The sequence below is a fragment of the Loxodonta africana genome, chromosome 9 (genome assembly GCF_030014295.1).
Source record: "Loxodonta africana isolate mLoxAfr1 chromosome 9, mLoxAfr1.hap2, whole genome shotgun sequence".
Taxonomy (NCBI): Eukaryota; Metazoa; Chordata; class Mammalia; order Proboscidea; family Elephantidae; genus Loxodonta; species Loxodonta africana.
In genome coordinates this window covers 110,538,683-110,560,355 of record NC_087350.1, presented here as the reverse complement: position 1 = coordinate 110,560,355, position 21,673 = coordinate 110,538,683, and the positions used below count along the sequence as shown (strand labels likewise).

General features: G+C 42.7%; 1 protein-coding gene across 1 annotated transcript in view; it reads right to left on the bottom strand.

Moving 5' to 3' along the window:
* GLDC (glycine decarboxylase) overlaps window positions 1–21,673 on the bottom strand; it is a 92,517-nt gene that overhangs the window by 21,925 nt on the left and 48,919 nt on the right. The window contains exons 13-16 of the mRNA XM_003407350.4: window positions 21,277–21,361; window positions 21,054–21,095; window positions 20,557–20,699; window positions 8,072–8,147 (exon numbers count right to left, since the gene is read on the bottom strand). Coding sequence (XP_003407398.2) covers window positions 8,072–8,147; window positions 20,557–20,699; window positions 21,054–21,095; window positions 21,277–21,361 — 346 coding nt within the window. The remainder of the gene's footprint in view (window positions 1–8,071; window positions 8,148–20,556; window positions 20,700–21,053; window positions 21,096–21,276; window positions 21,362–21,673) is intronic.

The window sequence follows — 21,673 nt, the reverse complement described above, 5'->3', positions numbered from 1 at the left end:
TTTCTTAGTTCAATCAAATATACGAGACCAAATGGGCAAATCCTGTCTAAAAGCAAGACGAGACGGCAGGAAGAGACAGGAGCTGGACCACTGGAAAGGCAGAGTGTGCTGGCACATTGTGGGGATTGCAAAGAATGTCACAAAACAGTATGTGTATAAATTTTTGAATGAGGAATGAACTTGAGCTGCAAAGTTTCACCTAAAGAAGAAAAAAAGAGAGAGAGAAATGAAGTCGTGATACATGCCACAACGTCGTGCTGAGCAAAATCAGTCAGTCACAAAAGGACAAACACTATATGATCTCACTTACAGGAGATAAGGAAATACACAGAAACCAAATCTTACTAGTGGTTACCAGGGGTGGGAGGGAGGGGGGAAGGGGAATTTTTGTTTGGGGGGCACTGAGTTGATATTAATAGCAGTGCAATGATTGAGAAAAAGACAGGGATAGGGATGGCACAACAGGAAGAGTGTAATCAACATCGTCGGATTATACACATAGAAATTGTTGAGTTGGCTAATGTTTTGTTATATATATTTTCACCACAAAAGGTCTATTCATAGTGACAAAAAGGTCCTACAACATAATTGGAGCACAAATTAAATAGATGCCACATGCTTTTATTTAAGCTGACCCAATTTAATTATTACTGTTGTTGCAAAACTATGTCCAAAAGACGAGTTTGCATTTAATCTCCAACTATCATTACCTAAAAACTTGCAGATATCCATACTGTCTTCCCTTAGCCTGGCACACCAAAAATAGGCCTGTGCTTATCCTAACCTTGACTCAGTTATAGCATACAGGAAGCACCTTAAAAGATCAGAAATTGGAAGTCAAACTCTAGGACTCAAATGCCCACATCAGAGGTTCAGTGCTCTGCTCAGCTTCCCCAGGAGAGGTGAAAATGGTGGACATAACTCCAGTGCTAACTCTTGTTAATTGTCAGAAGAACCATAAACTAAGCACTACTGACCCCTGCCTGACTCTGGCATATGTATAAATGAATGTCTAGAGCCCATAGGAGGAGTCCCTGGGTGGTGCAAGTAATTAACGAGTTCGGCTGCTAACACACAGGTTTTAGGTTCAAGTCCACCCAGAGGTGCCTCAGAAGACAGACCTGGTGATCTGTTTCTGAAAAATCAACCATTGAAAATCCTGTGGAGCACTGTTCTGCTCTGACACACATGCAGTCGCCATGAGTTGGAATTGACTCAATGGTAGATGGTACTGGGTACCATCGGTAGAGCTCTTAGGGTCCAAAGGAACTCAGAAAAAGAAGATGTTGCTTCAACCTGAGAGATCAAACAAAAGCATCTCAACTGCTGAAGCCTAAGCTGGATCCTGACGATGACCTGAATTCTTATGGAAGGTGGAAGGTGGATGCAATGTTAGAACTCCCAGATTTAAATAATTTTCATTTCTTCCCAACAGTCACAGGAGTGTGTGCAAACACACATGCTCTGGTAGACCTGATGATGTGCCTCTAGGGGAAAGTACCTCAACAAAAAATAACAAGAGAAACAATGACTACCCAGAAAATAATCCTTCTACTTTTTATCCCAGAACAATATTGCAACCTCTTGAAGAGAAATGGATGGTCGTTACAAAAATGGGCTTATAAAGGGAGTACTTAGCTTCCAGCTGTTTCCTCAAAAACAGTGAAGTAGTCCACTTACGAAAAACACAAGGGTATGAAAAGAGAACTTGAACCAGAGGCAAACATGGAATTGCTTTGATGCTCACTCTTCTGCTGACTAGAGGTTTGTCCTCTCTTGAATGACTATTAGTCTTGTGCTGATTATACTGTGTTGTCCTCATATCACTTTTTATGTTCTCAAAGCATTTTTCTTCCCTTTTTTTATTTAAAAAAATTTTTTTTCTCATTTTCTCAGGGCCAAAGCTGGAGTCATCTGTCTTCTGTAAAGCTTAGGCCTCTCTCACAGGTATTTTATTCCACAAAAAGGGTATTTGAATAAAAGGATCTCTTCAGGGCAGAAGACTGACAAAGGAGGGAAAAGAGATTATTAAAAATGAATATTAAAAGTCCTAAATTAAGAATTCAGGGAAGTTCTACTAAAGCAAAAGGGTTCAAGCTAAAAATGTCAACCTTGCTATGGAAGGCTGATTGTTGTTGTAGTTGTTAGGTGCCGTCGAGTCGGTTCTAACTCATAGTGACCCTATGTACCAAAGAATGAAATACTGCCCTGTCCTGCGGCATTCTTAGAATCGTTGTTATGCTTGAGCCCATTGTTGCAGGCACTGTATCAATCCAACTCATTGAAGGTTGTCCTCTTTTCTGCTGACCCTGTACTTTGTTGGGTTCTAGTGGGTACTTTGCCAAGCACGATGTCCTTCTCCAGGGACTGATCCCTCCTGACAACATGTCCAAAGTATGTAAGATGCAGTCTCGCCATTCTTGCTTCTAAGGAGCATTCTGGTTGTACTTCTTCCAGGACAGATTTATTCGTTCTTTTGGCAGTCCACGGTATATTCAATACTCTTCGCCAACACCCCAATTCAAAGGTATCAATTCTTCTTCAGTATTCCTTATTCATTGTCCAGCTTTCACATGCATATGATGTGATTGAAATTACCATGGCTTGGGTCAGGCACACCTTAGTCTTCAGGGTGACATTTTTGCTTTTCAACACTTTAAAGAGGTCCCTTGCAGCAGATTTACCCAATGCAATGCGTCTTTTGATTTCTTAACTGCTGATTCCATGGGTGTTCATTGTGGATCCAAGTAAAATGAAATTTTTGACAATTTCAATCTTTTCTCCGTTTATCATGATGTTGCTCATTGGTCCAGTTGTGAGGATTTTTGTTTTCTTTATGTTGAGGTATAATTCCTACTGAAGGCTGTGGTCTTTGATCTTTATTAGTAAGCTCTTCAAGTCCTCTTCACTTTCAGTAAGCAAGGTTGTGTCATCTGCATAACCCAGGTTGTTAATGAGTGTTCCTCCAATCCTGATGCCCTGTTCTTCTTCATATAGTACAGCTTCTTGGGATTATTTGCTCAGCATACAGATTGAATAGTTATGGTGAAAGGATACAACCCTGATGCACGACTTTCCTGACTTTAAAACACTCAGTATCCCCTTGTTCTTTCCAAACAACTGCCTCTTGATCTATGTGCAGGTTCCTCATGAGCACAATTAAGTGTTCTGGAATTCCCATTCTTCTCAATGTTATCCATAATTTGTTATGATCCACACAGTCGAATGACTTTGCATAGTCAATAAAACACAGGTAAACATCCTTCTGGTATTCTCTGGTTTCAGGTAGCTCCATCTGACATCGTGAATATCATCAGTCAGAACAAGGCCGGAGCCGACTGTGGAACAAACCATCAATTGCTCATATGCAAGTTCAAGGTGAAACTGAACAAAATCAGAGCAAGTCCACAAGGGCCAAAATATGACTTTGAGTATATCCCACCTGAATTTAGAGACCATCTCAAGAATAGACTTGACACCTTGAACACTAATGACCGAAGACCAGATGAATTGTGGAATGACGTCAAGGACATTATACATGAAGAAAGCAAGAGGTCATTGAAAAGGCAGGAAAGAAAGAAAAAACCAAGACAGATGTCAGAGGAGACTCTGAAACTTGCTCTCAAACATTGAGCAGCTCAGGCAAAAGGAATAAATGATGAAGTAAAAGAACTGAAGGTTTCAAAGGGTGGCTCGAGAAAACAAAGTAAAGTATTATAATGACACGTGCAAAGAGCTGGAGATGGAAAACCAAAAGAGAAGAACACACTCAGCGATTTTCAAGCTGAAAGAACTGAAGAAAAAATTCAAGCCTCAAGTTGCAATAGTGAAGGATTCTATGGGGAAAATATTAAATGATGCAGGAAGCATCAAAATAAGGTGAGAGGAATATACAGAGTCATTATACCAAAAAGAATTCATTGACATTCAACCAATTCAAGAGGTAGCATATGATCAGGAACCGAAGGTACTGAAGGAAGAAGTCCAAGCTGCACTGAAGGTATTGGCGAAAAACAAGGCTCCAGGAATTGATGGAATATCAATTGAGATGTTTCAACAAACCGATACAGCGCTAGAGGTGCTCATTCGTCTATGCCAAGAAATATGGAAGACAGCTTCCCGGCCAACTGACTGGAAGAGACCCATATTTATGCCTATTCCCAAGAAAGGTTGATCCAACCAAATGTGGATATTATAGAACAATACCATTAATATCACATGCAAGCAAAATTTTGCTGACACTCATTCAAAAGAGGCTGCAGCAGTAGATCGACGGGGAACTGCTAGAAATTCAGGCCGGTTTCAGAAGAGGACGTGGAACCAGGGATATCATTGTTGATGTCAGAAGGATCCTGGCTGAAAGCGGAGAATACCAGAAGGCAGGCTGATTAATGGCCCCCAAAGACATCCATGTCCTAATTCCCGGAACCTGTGAACGATACCTTATACGACAAAAGGGACTTCGCAGATGTGAAAAAGTTAAGGATCGTGAGATGGGAAGATTTTCCTGGATGATCTAGCTGGACCCTACATGTAATCAAAAGGTCCTTATAAGAGAGAGGCAGAAGGCAAACTGACTACAGAGAAAGTAGACTGAAGCAAGAGATGGCCTCCAGAAGCCAGAAAAGGCAAGGAAGTGGATTTCTCCCTGGACCTCTAGAAGGAGCCAGCCCTGCTGACACCTTGACCTCAGGACTCCAGCCTAGTGATGTTGACTCAGACTTCCAGCCTCCGGAATGGTAAGCAAATAAATTTATGTGCTTTTCAGCCACTACATTTGTTAAAAAGCAACAATGTCACTTTAAGGACTAAGGTGCACCTGACCCAGGCCATGGTGTTTTCCATCACCTCATATGCATGTGAAAGCAGGACAATGAGTGCCTTTGAATTATGGTGTAGGCAAAGGATATTGAATATACCTTTGACCACCAGAAGCACGGAAACCCTGATGGCATTTGATTAGCTACAGCTGCCAACCAAAAGCTCAGCAGTTTGAACCCACCAGGCACTCCTTGGAAAGCCTATGGGGTGGTTCTCCTCTATCCTGTAGGGTCACTATGAATCGGAATCAACTTGACGGCAACGGGTTTGGTTTGAATTGGGCCAGAAGAACGAACAAATCTGTCCTGGAAGAAGTACAGCTCCTTAGACGCGAGGATGGTGAGACTTCATCTCCCATACTTTGGACATGTTATCAGGAGGGACCAGGCCCTCGAGAAGGACATCATGCTTGGTAAAGTGGAGGGTCAGTAGAAAAGAGGAAGACCCTCAAGTCTAACAAGATGGACTGACACAGTGCTGCAACAATGGGCTCAAGCATAGCAATGATTGTAAGGACAGTGCTGGACTGGGCAGTTTTTTGTTCTGTTGTCCATAGGGTCCCTATGAGTCGGAACTGACTGAATGGCATCTAACAACAAAAAGTTTGTGGTAACTTGTTACAGCAGCAACAGGAAACTAATACCAGTTGTTGTCGAGTCGATTCTGACTCATGGCAGTCCCACTGATGTAGAGCTGCATTCCATATAGGGTTGATTTTTTAGAAGTAAATTGCCAGGCCTTTCTTCCAAGGTGTCCCTGGGTAGACTTGAACCTGTACCTTTTGGTTAGCAGCCAAGCACCCTGTTTGCACCACTCAGGGACTCCTGATATAAAAACCAGTGCAAAGAAAAAGTCTCAGTGGAATTGTCAATGGTTCACTTATATGGTGCTGGTAGACATTTCTATTTGGGGAACTTTTATTCTTTTTTATAAATGTTAACATCTCCTGACTTTAAAACTATAGTGTTATGAGAGATATGGAAGTAACAGGACCCAGATCTGATCCTGTGGTTTATCTAAAGCTATCCCAGCTTCTGGCGCATTTACATCCATTTAGGTGGATGTGATGTTTTCTGAACTCCCCAGGGTGCCTGGCACAGTACATCACCCAGCACAGATGATCCTCAAAGACTTGCTGAATGAGAGAAGGAGTTAAGGAGGTGCACTATTGTGCAAGGGAAATTGGTTTCTTATCACTTGCAAAATCCAACAACCGAAGGCCACTAATTAGGAAGCTGGGAAGAGAGAAATAACCCCAGTCAGGTTTTGTTTCTTTCTTTTTGGTCCATTTTTTTCCCCTTTGTATAGGAATCTCAGTGTCTGCTCAGCAAGACTGAGTCATTATTTGACTAGCAAATGGAGCTATTAAGTGCCTAGGGAGGTATCTGGCGCATGGCAATTGCTATACACGTGTTTGTTAAATAAACTTGTATTCCCTGCAAACGAAACTTGTAAATCAGGAACTTGGACATTACATTTTAGGAACTCCTGAAATTTAACCTAAGAGCAAATGTGCAAACAACTTCAAGAAGCACCTTTCCATAAGAAAACCATCAGAAACTCAAGTGGTTTGGTAGCATTTTCCCCCACACTTCCTTTCAAAGAAGATACATTTTACTGGATTCGATTCGTGTCTATTGCGCAGGAGCAGCTGCCTCAGACGTCACAGACGTGGGAAAGCCCTCCCTGATTATTTGAATCATTAAGTCATTTTTTTCTACTCTAACGAAAAGAGTTGGCCGTACTTAAGACCTTTAATCTAGAGAGGATGCCAACATTGCCAAACTCGTCATTTCTGCATTTTCTGCAAGACCAGTGACTGGATGCCCCTCCTTCCCTCCCTCCCTGAAGGGCAGTACCCAGCTCCTCACCGTCGTTCAGAATGGAATGGCCTCTCACAACACTTCTGTGATTGGGCCACCACCCACCCCATCCCACTTACTTCGGCAGCAGAAGCCACCCCTGCACTCTCTGCTCTAACTCTCCTGGGACTGGCAGACCCCTTTGTCCTGCCTCTGACTCCTACCCACGGCTCCCTCTAAGAATTCCATCCCCACAGTTCAGCAGGAATCCTGGTTTATCGCTGGACATCACCAGAACGCATCAGCCAGGAACACAGGGCTCCTTCAGCCATAATTTGGACCCAAAGGCACTGCCACTGGGGACTAGCGGAATCCCGTCAAACCCATTAGCATCTGCTGGTCTCCACAAAGGACCCCATGAGGCAATTAGGACCCAGGCGGCCTCCCTGGAAACTAGACTCTCATAAACCAGTTGTTATCGAGTTGATTCCAACTCATGGTGACCCCATTTGTGCTGGAGTAGAACTGTGCTCCACAGCATCTTCACTGGCTGATTTTTCAAAAGTAGATAGCCAGGTCTTTCTTCCAAGGCACCTCTCGGTAGACTTGAACTGCCAATCTTTAGGTTAGCAGCAGAGCGCATTAACCATTTGCTCCACTCAGAGACTCCAAACTCTCATACCCAAAGCAAATAATGAGGCAGAAACACAAATTCTGCTCTATGTCATTTTTCTGTCAATCTTTTGTTGTTACGTGCTTTCGAGTTGATTTCAAGCAAAGCGACCCCGTGTAACAGACTAGAATGCCCCGTAGGGTTTTCTTGGCTGTAATCTTTGCTTGCCAAGTCTTTCTCCTGTGGAGCAGCTGGGTGGGTTCAAACTTCCAACCTTTAGGTTAGCAGCTGAGCTCTTAATCATTTGTGCCACCAGGACTCCTTGCTTGATTTCATTTTTGTTGCTTATAGGTGAGAATCATCTATGGGGAATTTATTTATTCAATAAATTTTTTTTCTTTAGTATAAATATGACCAGAACTGTGCTTAGGCACAATGCAGGCTACAGAAAAACTGAAGCGTGGTCTCTGGCCTCTGTCCAGGCCTACAGTCAGGCAGAGCCAAGGAGAGGAAGCCTGGAATGGCAACTTTCCCGCCCCTTCCTCCCTTTGCTCCCTGGGGAGAGCAGCTCCACAGCCAACTGGAGGCATTTACATAGCGGATTTCAGCACAAGCCTTTAATCTCTGTATGTTTTTCCTCACAATGGTCAAATGAGCCGTCTTGGAGGCAAGGATCATAATGGCCGGTTCACAGAAATGTGTCTCTTTATTAACAGTGTTCCCCCATCTGCTTCTGAGAGTGTCCACGGAAGGAAAGAGAAAGCCCTGGGAGCCTGAGGGCTGGACACGCTGCTGCACCCTGGTGGGCAAGTGCTGCCCGTCCGTCCATACTCACTGTTCGGTGCCTCTCTCCCTTCTGATCCAAGTACGCGCGGATAGTGGCCAGCCCTGCGTATTCCCCCTGGGCTCCACTGCAAGACAAGAAGAGAAAGATCATTTACTCATTCAGTATTCACTGGGCACCAGCCAGGCATTCACGGGTGTGTGGCACAGTCAACCTCCTGGACACCACGGGAAGCCCATCTAAGCTCTCCACGGGAGCCGCAAGGCTGTGAACGGCCAAACGAACAACACCCGGTGGTGCCCTGAAGCTCACCTACTCCTGCCCCCAAATGGGCCTTCCGGGCCCTCACTCAGGACCATGCACTTAAAGAGACCTTTTTTAATTATGGAGAATTTCAAAATTACACAAAAACAGAAAGAAGAATGTAATGAACCCCCATGGACCTATCACCCAGCTTTAACAATGGTCAACTTCCGGTCAGTCTTGTTTCACCTCTATCCCTCACTAACCCCTCTCGCTCTGAACTATATTACTAGGAAGCAGATCCCAAGCATCATTTCATCAGTAAAAACTTCAATACGTGTCTTTCAAAGTTACAAATTGTTTTTATTATGGTAAAATATATATAACAAAATATTGGCCATTTCAACCATTTTCACGTGTACAACCCAGTGACATTAACTACATTCACTGTGTACAGTGATTACCACTTCCATTTCCAGATTTTCCCATCACCCTTAACAGCCAGTCACTGCCCCCTAAAACCATAATGCCTCCTTTCCCCACTCCTGGAAACCCTGGTGGCACAGTGGTTAAGAGCTATGGCTGCTAACCAAAAAGTCAGCAGTTTGAATCCACCAGATGCTCCTTGGAAACTTTGTGGGGCAGCTCTACTCTGTCCTATAGGGTTGCTAAGAGTTGGAATCGACTCAATGGCAATGGGTTTGGGTTTGGTGTTTCCCCTCCTACCCGTCCCTGGTAACCTCTAATCAACTTTGGTCTCTATGCATTTGCCTATTATGTGGGCTCATAGAATTTTTGTCCTTTGTGTCTGACGTATTTCACTCAACATAATGTTTTCAAGGTTTATCCGTGTCGTGGTATGTACCAGAACTTCATTTCTCTTTATACGGCTGAGTAATATTTCATTGCATAGACTATATTTGCTTATTCATTCATCTGCTGATGGACACTTGGGATGTTTCCCCCTTGTGGTGATTGTGAGTAGTGCTGCTGTGAACACTGGTATAAGAATTATTTTTAAAAATATAGCTACAATACCACTAAAAAACTATCACCCTTAAAATAATTCATAATAGGAATTTCCTAATATCATTCAATATTTAGTCGGTGATCAGATTACCCCCAAAGGAACCAAGCCCTTTAACCTGGCACCATGGTAATCAATCTCCGCCCAGTCCCCCGCAGATGAGAGCTGGCAGACGGCCACTCTCATCCCACCGTCCTCAAAGGCGCCGCTCTTAAGCATAGTTAGTTAATGACGAAATTCCTGAGGGCACGGCTGAGGCCACCGTAAACTTATTTAATGTTCCCAGTTCTCTGCACAAGAAGGAAAGGGAAGTGAGTAATAGGTTCTTTCGTTCCATTCAAAATAAGTATGTTATCCACTTCACAAACTCACACCATCCTTCAACTCTGGGAAGAGCCAAATGGTCTTGGGGTCCATGCCTTCTGGTCACCCCATAATACTGAGCTTTTTAAAAAGCATGCAGCTAAAGAATAGGTAAGATAATTTTTTCCCCCCAAACTAAAAGTTAACACTTAGGACGTCGGAATATTTGTTTTGGTTTTTGTTGTTGAGGGAACATAGGGATGGAACAATTTAGATTTGAATTTTTTGCAAATTATTGTAGGAGCATTGATGGTTCGTGTCACGAGGCAGCAGAACTGGAGATTTGGGGCTCAGCATGGAAAGAGGCCAAAGAACAGGGATAAAGCCTGGGGTGCAGGGCGGGGGTCCAGGGCTTTGAGCCTAGGTGGAGAAAGAAGAAAAAAGGTGATGTCCATAGCATGGGCATCTCTGGCAGCACACAGGCTAGAGTAGCTGACTGATAAAAATAATAAGTACAAACTGCTCCATTAATTAAGCACTTCCTGTATACCAGACCACAAAAAAAAAAGGCACTGGCAATTCAGTGTTAGAATTCTTGCCTACCATGTGGAAGACCTGGGTTCAATTTCCCAGCCAGTGCTTTTCACGTGCAGCCACCACCCGTCTAACAGTGGAGGCTTGCCTGTTGCTATGGTGCTGAACAAGTTTCAGTAGAGCTTCAAGACTAAGACTAGGAAGAAAGGCCTGATGATCTACTTCCAAGAATCAGCCAACGAACACTCTACATATAGAAATGGCAAATGTTTGGTTACCTCTATATTTACTGCTCATCTGATAATACCACCCCACACATGTGCTGTACATTGAACACGAGTACAGATCTCACACTTAAATGCTGTGTGCCTCTCAATTAGGCATAAGCGTTGAGAGTATTAGACTTCTGTTTCCCCACATGCAGAACCACCCTATGTATATAGCAGCTCTGCAAGAAATGCTTAGTAGATCTGTTCAAAACTGAGTTCTACGCTCTAGCCCTGGCAATCCACATTAATGTCATGCTTCCCCCCATGGTAAGGGGCCTTAACAAGTGGGTTTTCTTTTCTTCCCTGTGTTTTCCTGACTTCTACTTAACTTGTTTTGATGGAAAGCCCACCCAGGTGTTTGGGCTGGGAATGGAAGAGCAGACGGCTGGAACTAAGCTAGTACTCCAAGAGGAAGCCAGTATGCTAAACACCTGATCAGAAATGACGTGGGTTTTGTTTTTGTCTCAGATGCTCTTAAACTCATCTGTTTCAACCCGACAAGTGCAAACAACGTGTTCTGATCACCCAGGCTTACCATCGCCCAAGGATGCTATTAAAATAAGGGGGTGATTAGTGCCACCTATTGGTGGAACCGTTTTATGGAAACTAGAGTAACAATCGGCATCACCTAAACTGAGAGACCACCGCAATCGCCACGATGTGTGGAGGGGAAGCCAGGACAATAGTTTTCTGAAGTCTATTTAAGATGAAGCGGCTCACCTGCCTCGGTGAGGGGGTTGCCAGAGAGCTCTGACCCTGGGTGCCGGCAGAAACTTCAACTCCCAGAAAAACTACTCAAGCTGCTGAAAGAACTGCTACAGGCTGCACTGTTTAATGTAGAACGAGTGAAAACTGGAAGACAGCGTCTTCCATAACCCAGACTCATTCTACAAAGAATATACGAGAGATTCGCGAGACAAGAAGAACTAGAACCACAATATAACAGGTACAAAGACCCACAAGGTGAAAATAAAAGGGAGTTGAAGGGATCTGACAGTTTTGTGATGATTTAAGCATTGATCCTACTACCCACAAAAAAAAAAACCCACTGCCTTCGAGTCGATTCCGACTCATAGCGACCCTATAGGACAGAGTATAAGTATCAGCATTTTTGGTCATAAATGTGGAAGTTTGGGGCAGCTGCTCAATGTGAATTTAGCAAAAAAAAAAAAAAAAGGAATTTATAAACGGTGCAGCAGAGCTGGGGAGAGCTAAAAGCTCTTTTGCCAAGCGTTTAAGGCCACAGTCAAGTCCAAAGATTTATACCATTTCACTTTTACCATCACAAAGGACCCTAGGCAAAAAAAAAAAAAAAAAAAGGTTTAGATTTAGAAACGGCCGTTGCGTGTTGAAATTTTGGTATTCGGTTTAAAGCGTTAGGTCTTCAGAACAAATTCTTACTGGAATATCACAAAAGACCAATCCCAAGGGACACTCGGGAGCTTCTGCTAGACTCTGGAATATGATTGCAGATGAGCTATCTAACAATGATGAAGAATGAGTTGTAGTTATTAGTTCCCATGGAGTCGATCTCTGTTCACGGAGACCCTGTGTGCTGCCCACTCTTACAGACGACTTTGTAGGCACGCACGGCCAGTAGTCGGGGTGGAAAGCACTGCACTGCCCAAGCAGAAAAAATTAAGACAGATTAAGATCATGAAACAAATTTTATCCTGTAAAGGAGGCATCTAGGTCAGTTACTGTGTACGTTTGTTGCTGATTGCAGCAATCAGCCCGGATCAATCATGAATGCAAAATAACCTTATTCTGCTCTAAAAAAAAAAAAAAGGGCTGACTTTATGGACGCTGTGAGAAATGTCTTAGGTGTGGCTGCTCTGGAATATTTCAAGATGGGTCATTGTTGCTGTTGTTTTGAAAAGAAAATTTTCTGCATGATTTTTATATTTACCAAAAAGTGACATGGAACCCGTTTTGCAGAATATACTATAATTCAGGATTTTGGATGAATACCAGCAGTTACCAAACTCCTGGCGAATGGTATCGTAATTAAGAAAAGAATGCTTGTGTTCTCAAGCAGGATGTTGTTGTATTTTTATACAAGTCAAAAGCTGTTTAAAATGCACCTTAAAGATGATGATCTCATTATGGATTCTAACATTTTTAAAACTTGGTGGCAGGAATTCTAAATGTACATATACAAAATTTGTGTACATAAGTTTATAAAATATATATCTATTCCTTGCAATTCAAAAATTCCATTTGTTGTGAATGATCAACTATCTGGATTTACCACACCTATCTTATTTTAGGAAACCCTGGTGGCATTAGTGGTTAAGAGCTACAGCTGCTAACTAAAGGTCAGCAGTTCGAATCCACCAGCCGCTCCTTGGAAACTTGATGGGGCAGTTCTACTCCATCCTATATGGTTGCTATGAGTTGGAATCGACTGGACAGCAGTGGATTTTTTTAATCTGATTTTAACCATATCTATTTTGGTTTGTTTTAATTTTATCTAGACTCACATCTGAAAAACATTCTATAGTTTGCACAACATGGCAGTTTGCCATAAGCCACATTTAGAGTGTGCGATTGCAGGAAAGTTTTCTTTTAAACAGTTTACAAGTCAGTGGGCTTATTGAATTTCTAATTAATATTTGAACTTCCTAAAAATTTTCTTATACTCTTTTTTAAGTATATTTTACTACATTTAAAAGGATATTTTCCCGTGAAAAATATTTCTCTCATATGTGGTAAATTGTGAATTTAAGGATTAAGTTGATTGATTCTCGTCAACTGTCTGTAATATCTAGAATGTCTAACATTCAATCCTATGTATAAACTGTAATATTTTGGAAGCTAAAATATATATTGTTGTCCAAAACAATCAAAATGAAGTGCCCCCTCCATCTTGAGCCGAAATCTATTCTTCCAGTTATGTTACCATCTGTTCCTCCTGCTCTTTCTCGTCAAAATGAACCCTGTAGTTGATGGGAAATGTGGTAGCCACCATGGGTAACAGCTGCACAACACCGTTAGTGTAATGATATCACTAAGTTGTACATCTGAGAAATGTCAAACTGGCAAATATATACTTTCACAACATTAAAAAAAAAAGAACCCTGTAGGGCAACACAAGAATGACTTATAAGTTGTCCAAAGAAATGCAAAGCCTAAGACACTGCCTGCACCTCCTTCGCAAGCGCTCTTATGCAGTGTTTTGAAAATCACTTTCTGTTGACTCCATCTCACATGTGAAAAGAGGACCTTAATGCATTTGACTTTCACGTGCCAGACGTGCCTTGCTGCACTATATGTAGTGGCTTGGCCATCGAAGACCGGTTTCAAGGTTTACTTCAGCTGAAGATACTCGTCATCTGACTAAACCTCCCTCTTTGGTATTCCTCCAGGCGAACTCACTCCCCAACCCAGTGGCTGCACGTTAGAGTCCCCTGAGGAGCTTGTAAAAAATTAAGATGCCGGGGCCCCAGGCATCTAATTGATTTGGGGGGTAGGTAGGGCCTTGGTAGTCTTCAAAAGCTCCCCCGGGTAATTCTAATATGCAGCCAGGTGTTAGAACCCTGCAGCCCCATTGGTTCTCAGAGTGCCATCCCCAGACCAGCAGCATCAGCATCACCTGGAAATTTCTTAGAAATTCTTGGGCTGCACCCCAGACTTACTGAATCGAAACTCTGGGGCTGAGCAATTCCACAAGCTTTCCAGATGATTCTCATACACAACAAAGTCCAAGGCCATTAATTACACCTGCTCACACTTTAAGACTCTCCCCAGGAGAAAAGTCTGAGACAGCAGTTGCCTACATTCCAGATCACAGTTTGCAGTTTTCAAAGACAAAAACCACTTCATTAATTTCATAAGCCAAGTAAGCTAATAGTAATTCAGGCTTGTTTTTCACTTTCGATATCCATGGAAGGTGTTAATTATTGTTTCTCTCTGCCTAAACATTACATCGTAATTCTACCCCAGCAGTTCCTAGAGGGTATTTGTGAGCTGCTGAATGATTTTCAGAGTGTTAAAGTGTTAGGGGGAACAAGCTGAAGCAAGCCATGCTGGGCAGAATGGGAAATGCAAAGGTAATTAAATATTATTACGCTATTTTCTCCCCCAAGCTGAAAATGCTCTTTGGGGTGGGAGGGTAAGAAAATAAATCCAAGAAAATGGAATAAGCTTCTTGAGGGTTTTGTTTTAGGCCTTTTAAATACCCTTGTAGTCCCTTGTTGTTGTTGTTGTTGTTGTTGTTGTTAGGTGCTGTCGAGTCGATTCTGACTCATAGCGACCCTATGCACAACAGAACGAAACACTGCCCAGTCCTAAGCCATCCTTACACTCGTTGTTATGCTTGAGTTCATTGTTGCAGCCACTGTGTCAATCCACCTTGTTGAGGGTCTTCCTCTTTTCCTACTGGACCCTGTACTCTGCCAAGCATGATGTCCTTCTCCAGGGACTCATCCCTCCTGACAACATGTCCAAAGTATGTAAGATGCAGTCTTGCCATCCTTGCCTCTAAGGAGCATTCTGGCCACACTTCTTCCAAGACAGATTTGTTCGTTCTTTTGGCAGTCCATGGTATATTCAATATTCTTCGCCAACACTGCAATTCAAAGGCGTCAACTCTTCTTTGGTCTTCCTCATTCATTGTCCAGCTTTGACATGCATATGATGTGATTGAAAATACCATGGCTTGGGTCAGGCACACTTCAGTCTTCAGGGCAATGTCTTTGCTCTTCAACACTTTGAAGAGGTCCTTTGCAGCAGATTTACCCGATGCAATGCGTCTTTTGATTTCTTGACTGCTGCTTCCGTGGCTGTTGATTGTGGATACAACTTCAATCTTTCCTCCATTTATCATGATGTTGCTCATTGGTCCAGTTGTGAGGATTTTTGTTTTCTTTCTGTTGAGGTGTAATCCATACTGAAGGCTGGTGGTCTTTGATCTTCATTAGTAAGTGCTTCAAGTCCTCTTCACTTTCAGCAAGCAAGGTTGTCATCTGCATAATGTAGGTTGTTAATGAGTCTTCCGCCAATCCCGATGCCCCATTCTTTTTCACATAGTCCAGCTTCTTAGATTATTTGTTCAGCATACAGATTAAATAGGTATGGTGAAAGAATACAATCCCAACGCACACCTTTCCTGACTTTAAATCAATCAATATCCCCTTGTTCTGTCTGAACAACTGCCTCTTGATCTATGTAAAGTGTCCTCATGAGCACAATTAAGTGTTCTGGAATTCCCATTCTTCACAGTTTTATCCATAGCTTGTTATGGTCCACACAGTCGAATGCCTTTGCATAGTCAATAAAACACAGGTAAACATCCTTCTGGTATTCTCTGCTTTCAGCCAGGATCCATCTGACATCAGCAATGATATCCCTGGTTCCATGTCCTCTTCTAAAACCGGCCTGAATTTCTGGCAGCTCCCTGTCGATATACTGCTGCAGCCGTTTTTGAATGATCTTCAGCAAAATTTTGCTTACGTGTGATATTAATGATATTGTTCTATAATTTCCACATTCGGTTGGATCAACCTTTCTTGGGAATAGGCATAAATATGGATCTCTTCCAGTCAGTTGTCCAAGAAGCTGTCTTCCATATTTCTTGGCATAGACGAGTGAGCACCTCCAGCGATGCATCTGTTTGTTGAAACATCTCAATTGATACTCCATCGATTCCTGGAGCCTTGTTTTTTTGCCAACGCCTTCAGAACAGCTTGGACTTCTTCCTTCAGTACCATCAGTTCCTGATCATGTGCCACCTCTTGAAATGGTTGAATATCGACTAATTCTTTTTGGTATAATGACTGTTTCTGTTCCTTCCATCTTCTTTTGATGCTTCCTGCATCATCTAATATTTTCCCCATGGAATCCTTCACTATTGTAACTCGAGGCGTGAATTTTTTCTTCAGTTCTTTCAGCTTGAGAAATGCCAAGCGTGTTCCTCCCCTTTGGTTTTCCATCTCCAGCTCTTTGCACATGTCATTATAATACTTTGTCTTCTCAAGACGCCCTTTGAAATCTTCTGTTCAGTTCTTTTACCTCATCAATTCTTCCTTTTGCTTTAGCTGCTCGATGCTCAAGAGCAAGTTTCAGAGTCTCCTCTGACATCCATCTTGGTCTTTTCTTTCTTTCCTGTCTTTTCATTGACCTCTTGCTTTCTTCACGGATGATGTCATTCCACAACTCATCTGGTCTTCGGTCACTGGTGTTCAATGCATCAAATCTATTGAGAGGGTCTATAAATTCAGGTGGGATATACTCAAGGTCCTATTTTGGCTCTCGTGGACTTGCTCTGATTTTCTTCAGTTTCGGCTTGAACTTGCATATGAGCAATTGATGGTCTGTTCCACAGTCAGACCCTGGCCTTCTTCTGACTGATGATATTGAGCTTTTCCATCGTCTCTTTCCACAGATGTAATCAATTTGATTTCTGTGTGTTCCATCTGGCGAAATCCATGTGTATAGTCGCCATTTATGTTGGTGAAAGAAGGTATTTGCAATAAAGAAGTAGTTGGTCTTGCAAAATTCTATCATTTGATCTCCAGCATTGTTTCTATCACCAAGGCCATATTTTCCAACTACTGATTCTTCTTTGTTTCCAACTTTTGCATTCCAATAGCCAGTAATTATCAATGCATCTTTATTGCATGTACAATCAATTTCAGACTGTAACAGCTGATAAAAATCTTCTATTTCTTCATCTTCGGCCCTAGTGGTTGGGGCATAAATTTGAATAACAGTCGTATTAACTGGTCTTCCTTGTAGGCGTATGGATATTATCACTGACAGCATTGTACTTCAGGATAGATCTTGAAATGTTCTTTTTGATGATGAATGCAACACCATTCCTCTTCAAGTTGTCATTCCCAGCATAGTAGACTATATGATTGTCCAATTCAAAATGGCCAATACCAGTCCATTTCAGCTCACTAATGCCTGGGATATCGATGTTTATGCATTCCATTTCATTTTTGACAATTTCCAATTTTCCTAGATTCATACTTCATATGTTCCAGGTTCTGATTATTGATGTTTGCAGCTGTTTCTTCTCATTTTGAGTCGTGCCACATCAGCAAATGAAGGTCCCGAAAGCTTTACTCCATCCACATCATTAAGGTCGACTCTGCTTTGAGGAGGCAGCTCTTCCCCAGTCATCTTTTGAGTGCCTTCTAACCTGGGGGGCTCATCTTCCAGCACTATAGCAGACAATGTTCCGCTGCTATTCATAAGGTTTTCACTGGCTAATGCTTTTCAGAAGTAGACTGCCAGGTCCTTCTTCCTAGTCTTAGTCTGGAAGCTCAGCTGAAACCTGTCCTCCATGGGTGACCCTGCTGGTATCTGAATACCTATGGCATAGCTTCCAGCATCACAGCAACACACAAGCCCCCACAGTATGACAAACTGACAGACACATGGGGAGTCCCTGGGTGGTGCAAATGGTTAAAATGCTTGGCCACTAACCAAGGTTGGAGGTTCAAGTCCACTCAGAGACACCTCTAAAGAAAGGTCTGGTGATCTACTTTGCGGAAAAAAAATCAGCCACTGGAAACCCCATGGAGCATGGTTCTCTGACACACATGGGATCACCCACGAGTGGGAATCCACTCCACAGCAACTGATGGTGGTGGCAGGAACACCCTCGGGTTTGAAATTGTCCCAACGGAAAGGTCAGTGAAGGTGACACTTGTGCACAGCCCGTTATTATTGCTGTTGGGTGCTTTTCAACTCATGGCGACCCCATGTGACAGAGTAGAACTACCCCAACTACTCTCAAAATTGGCTCTTGGAAATGGGTCCTACATCTGGGACTCTCTGGAGCTGGACACGGCACGACTACCAGAAACTACATCTGGATTAAGAACCCCTAACAGTCAGCAAGACCCTGGCGGTGTAATGGTTAAGTGCTGCAGCTGCTAACCAAAAGGCTGGCGGTTGGAATTCACAGCTAACCAGAAGGTCGGCAATTGGGGTCCACAGGCGCTCCTTGGAAACGCTGTGGGGCAGTGCTACTCTGTCCTATAGGGTAGATACGAGTAGGAATCGACTCAGTGGCAATGTGTTTAGGAAACTCTGGTGGCGTAGTGGTTAAGTGCTAAGGCTGCTAACCAAAAGGTCGGCAGGTTGAATCTACCAGGCCCTTCTTGGAAACCCTATGGAGCAGTGCTACTCTGTCCTATAGGGTCGCTATGAGTCAGATTGACTCAATGGCAATGGGTTTGTTTTTGTTTTGTTTGAACACTCAGCAAGACTGGGATTGGCCACAGAGTCTGCTGCAAATCACCCGAATGAGGAAAACAGGACAGAGAAGGAGCACCAGGTGAACTGAGGAAAAAACACTTTAAGGTAGCAGTTCGCAGCCTTGGCTGCAAATTGGAATCACCTGGGGAGCAAAAACTTGTGTCTGGGTCCCTCCCCTCACCCCTTCTTTCTCATTGTGATTATGATTTAATCTAGGGCTATGATGTGAACATCAGGAGTGCTATAACTCACCATGTGATTCTAATTTCCAGCCAAAGCGGAGGACCACGGGATTTTACAGAAGGCAAGCCTCCTTAGGTCAGCTTTCTGTCTCAACTGTCTGTCTGGGGCCTCAACTTACTGTAAGAGCTCATGGCTTCGAGTTAAGATGGTCTTGAAAAATTATTTAATATGACACTAAAGATGTGATCATATTCCATCACTAGCAGAAGAAGTTTCTTTGTTTTCAATATTTAATAAAATGGTCTCTGGTTAAGAATTTGAGTCTTACTTAAAAAAAAAAAAAAGCAAGGAAACAAATGCTAAATGATGACGTTTTAATCTAGGTATGCTAACACCTGACTTTCACGATATCAGTTCTTTCCTATTAATGAAATGAGAGTTTGAGAGGCTGGTACTGAAGCAGCTGTGTCCTTTCATTTGCCATGTGCCTGCGTCCTAACGAGCTTGCATTTTACAGTGTGTACTGTTTTTACAAATAGCGTGGCTTTGCTGTGTAACCTATGTTAGCAAACAGCAGGTAGGGCTTGATTGTGTCTGATTAAAATTTGATTCATTTCTGGGGCAGCCTTCTTATCAGAGAGTGAGACAATAAACTTCTCAGTTTTAAAACCTCTTTGATTTCTGGATCTTGAAATAGAAATTATTCCAACAAGCTTCCTGGTGCCACCAATGCTGAGGCTGCTGGTGGAGAGCCAGACTTTGAGTGGCAGGAGCTAGAGAACCTCAGGGCAGATGTGAGTCTCGAACACATCCTACAATGTTATCTCATACTTGGATAATGTACTAGTATTTACATAAATTAATTCATAATTTTTCTATTCACATGAAGGCAGAAATCACAAATCCAGTAGCCTCCAAATTTGGCTGTGTATCAGAATCACTTGGGTTGCTTCTTATAAATAAAGACGCCTGCTCTCAATCCCTGGAGATCGTGATCAGCTATGGAGTAGGGCCCAGGAACCTGTATTTTTAACAAGTACCTATGTGGTTTTGATGGAGCCGAGCTCTTAAAAAGCACTGTTCTTCTTCAGAGTTTTTATTTTACAAAGAAACTGAGGCCAGAAGAGGGGAAGGGACCTTTCAAAGTCAGTGACAGAACCACAGCAGAATCCAAGGTCCCTTGACCCGACTAGATTGAGCCTGCTGCTTGATAGGAGCTAACATGTGTGCTTGATTCTTATTCTTAGGTCATTGATTGGTACAGTAGTTTCCCAAGATGGCCCACAATGAACCACACCTCCTGTTCAGATCCTTGTATTGTCCTCTCCCACACTGAATTGAAGCTGACCCCCTGACTTGCTGTAACATACAGAAATACTCTGGAAGTGATGCTGTGGAACTTCAGAGGTTAGGCCTTAAGAGGTTTGCAGCTTCCACATCCTTCATCTTGGAACACTCAGTTTTAAGCTCAGACATCATGCTGCGAGGAAGCCCAAGCGACCATGTGGAGAGGTCCACATGAAGAAGAACCAAGTCTGTAGCCAACATCCTCACCCGAGCTCCCAGCCAACAGCCTAGCACCAACCTGGCCAGTTGTGAATGAGACCACTTTGGACTTCTTGCCCTCCTACCACACTGGCCAACACCATGTGAAATGCAATAGTCCAGTCAACTCACAGAACCATGCAAATAATAAATTGTTTTAAACCACCAAGTTCAAGGGTGGGTTGTTATAGATAGCTGAAACAATAGCAAAAATCCCTTACCTGTTTGGCTGGAAAGAGATTTGGTCATAGCCTGTAAGTTCACACAAATCGTTCTCAAGCTCTCGGAAAAGCTGCTGGTACCCTTGAGCTTGGTCCAGAGGCACAAAGGGGTGGATATTTGCAAATTCTTTCCATGTGATAGGCTGAACAGCAACAAGAGGGAAAAATATATATATACATATATATATTGATATATCAATAGAAACTGATACAATAAAAGCTTAAAACATCGCAGCTTATTTTTAAGAATGATAAGAAGACAAATACTATATACTTAAATATTTTAATTTTTTTAATAATAATTTTACCCAGAAATTTAGATGATCAAATTTGAGAAATATTAGGGTTTTTCCCCCAAGACTGTTGAATAGCAATGCAAAGGATTACTGCCACAGTTGCCAAATCACAGCCCCGGTAGCTTCATCTAGTTACCTGCTTGTGTACAACTAGAACACTGCCCCTAAGGAGCATTCTTTTGATAGAGATGATCTACTTACTGTGAGTTCAGAGGAACTGTTGAGCTTCATGGTGCAGGATCCCTTTAAGAAGCACATCCAAAATGCATCGCATTAGTGATTAGCTTCCTAAAGTCCACCCATCAAACCTCAGAGCTTCCCGAACAGCCACCCTTTCATCCCTCCTGCAGCACATTGGATAAGGCCCAAAGAGGCAGAGATCAGGGTGGGTTTGGAAGTGGGAAGAAAGGCAATAAATAACTACCAGTGGAATCATGCTGTGAACAAGGGAAATGTCTTTGTTTTCCAATTTCTTCATGTACCGGACAATATTTGTTTCTGAGTGATAGCTGTGAACACAAAACACATGATTAGGGTCAATAAAATTAGATACACATCCTCCTGAAAGATAAGACACACTGAGCTTTACCTTCAAAATACGGATCAAATGGGATCATAGGCAACATGTCAACAATGCTTTAGGTACAAAGCATGGAACCTCCGTGAGCCTCAGAGGATTCCCTGACAAGAAGCTGCATATGGGCATGAGATTCAGGTTGGGAAGAGGAAGATATCAAGGCCATGGGTGTGAACTTTAGCCTGTATGAATCCAAACTCCCTCTGCCTGACAGTGCCAAGAGAGCAGAGACACCAGACGACAA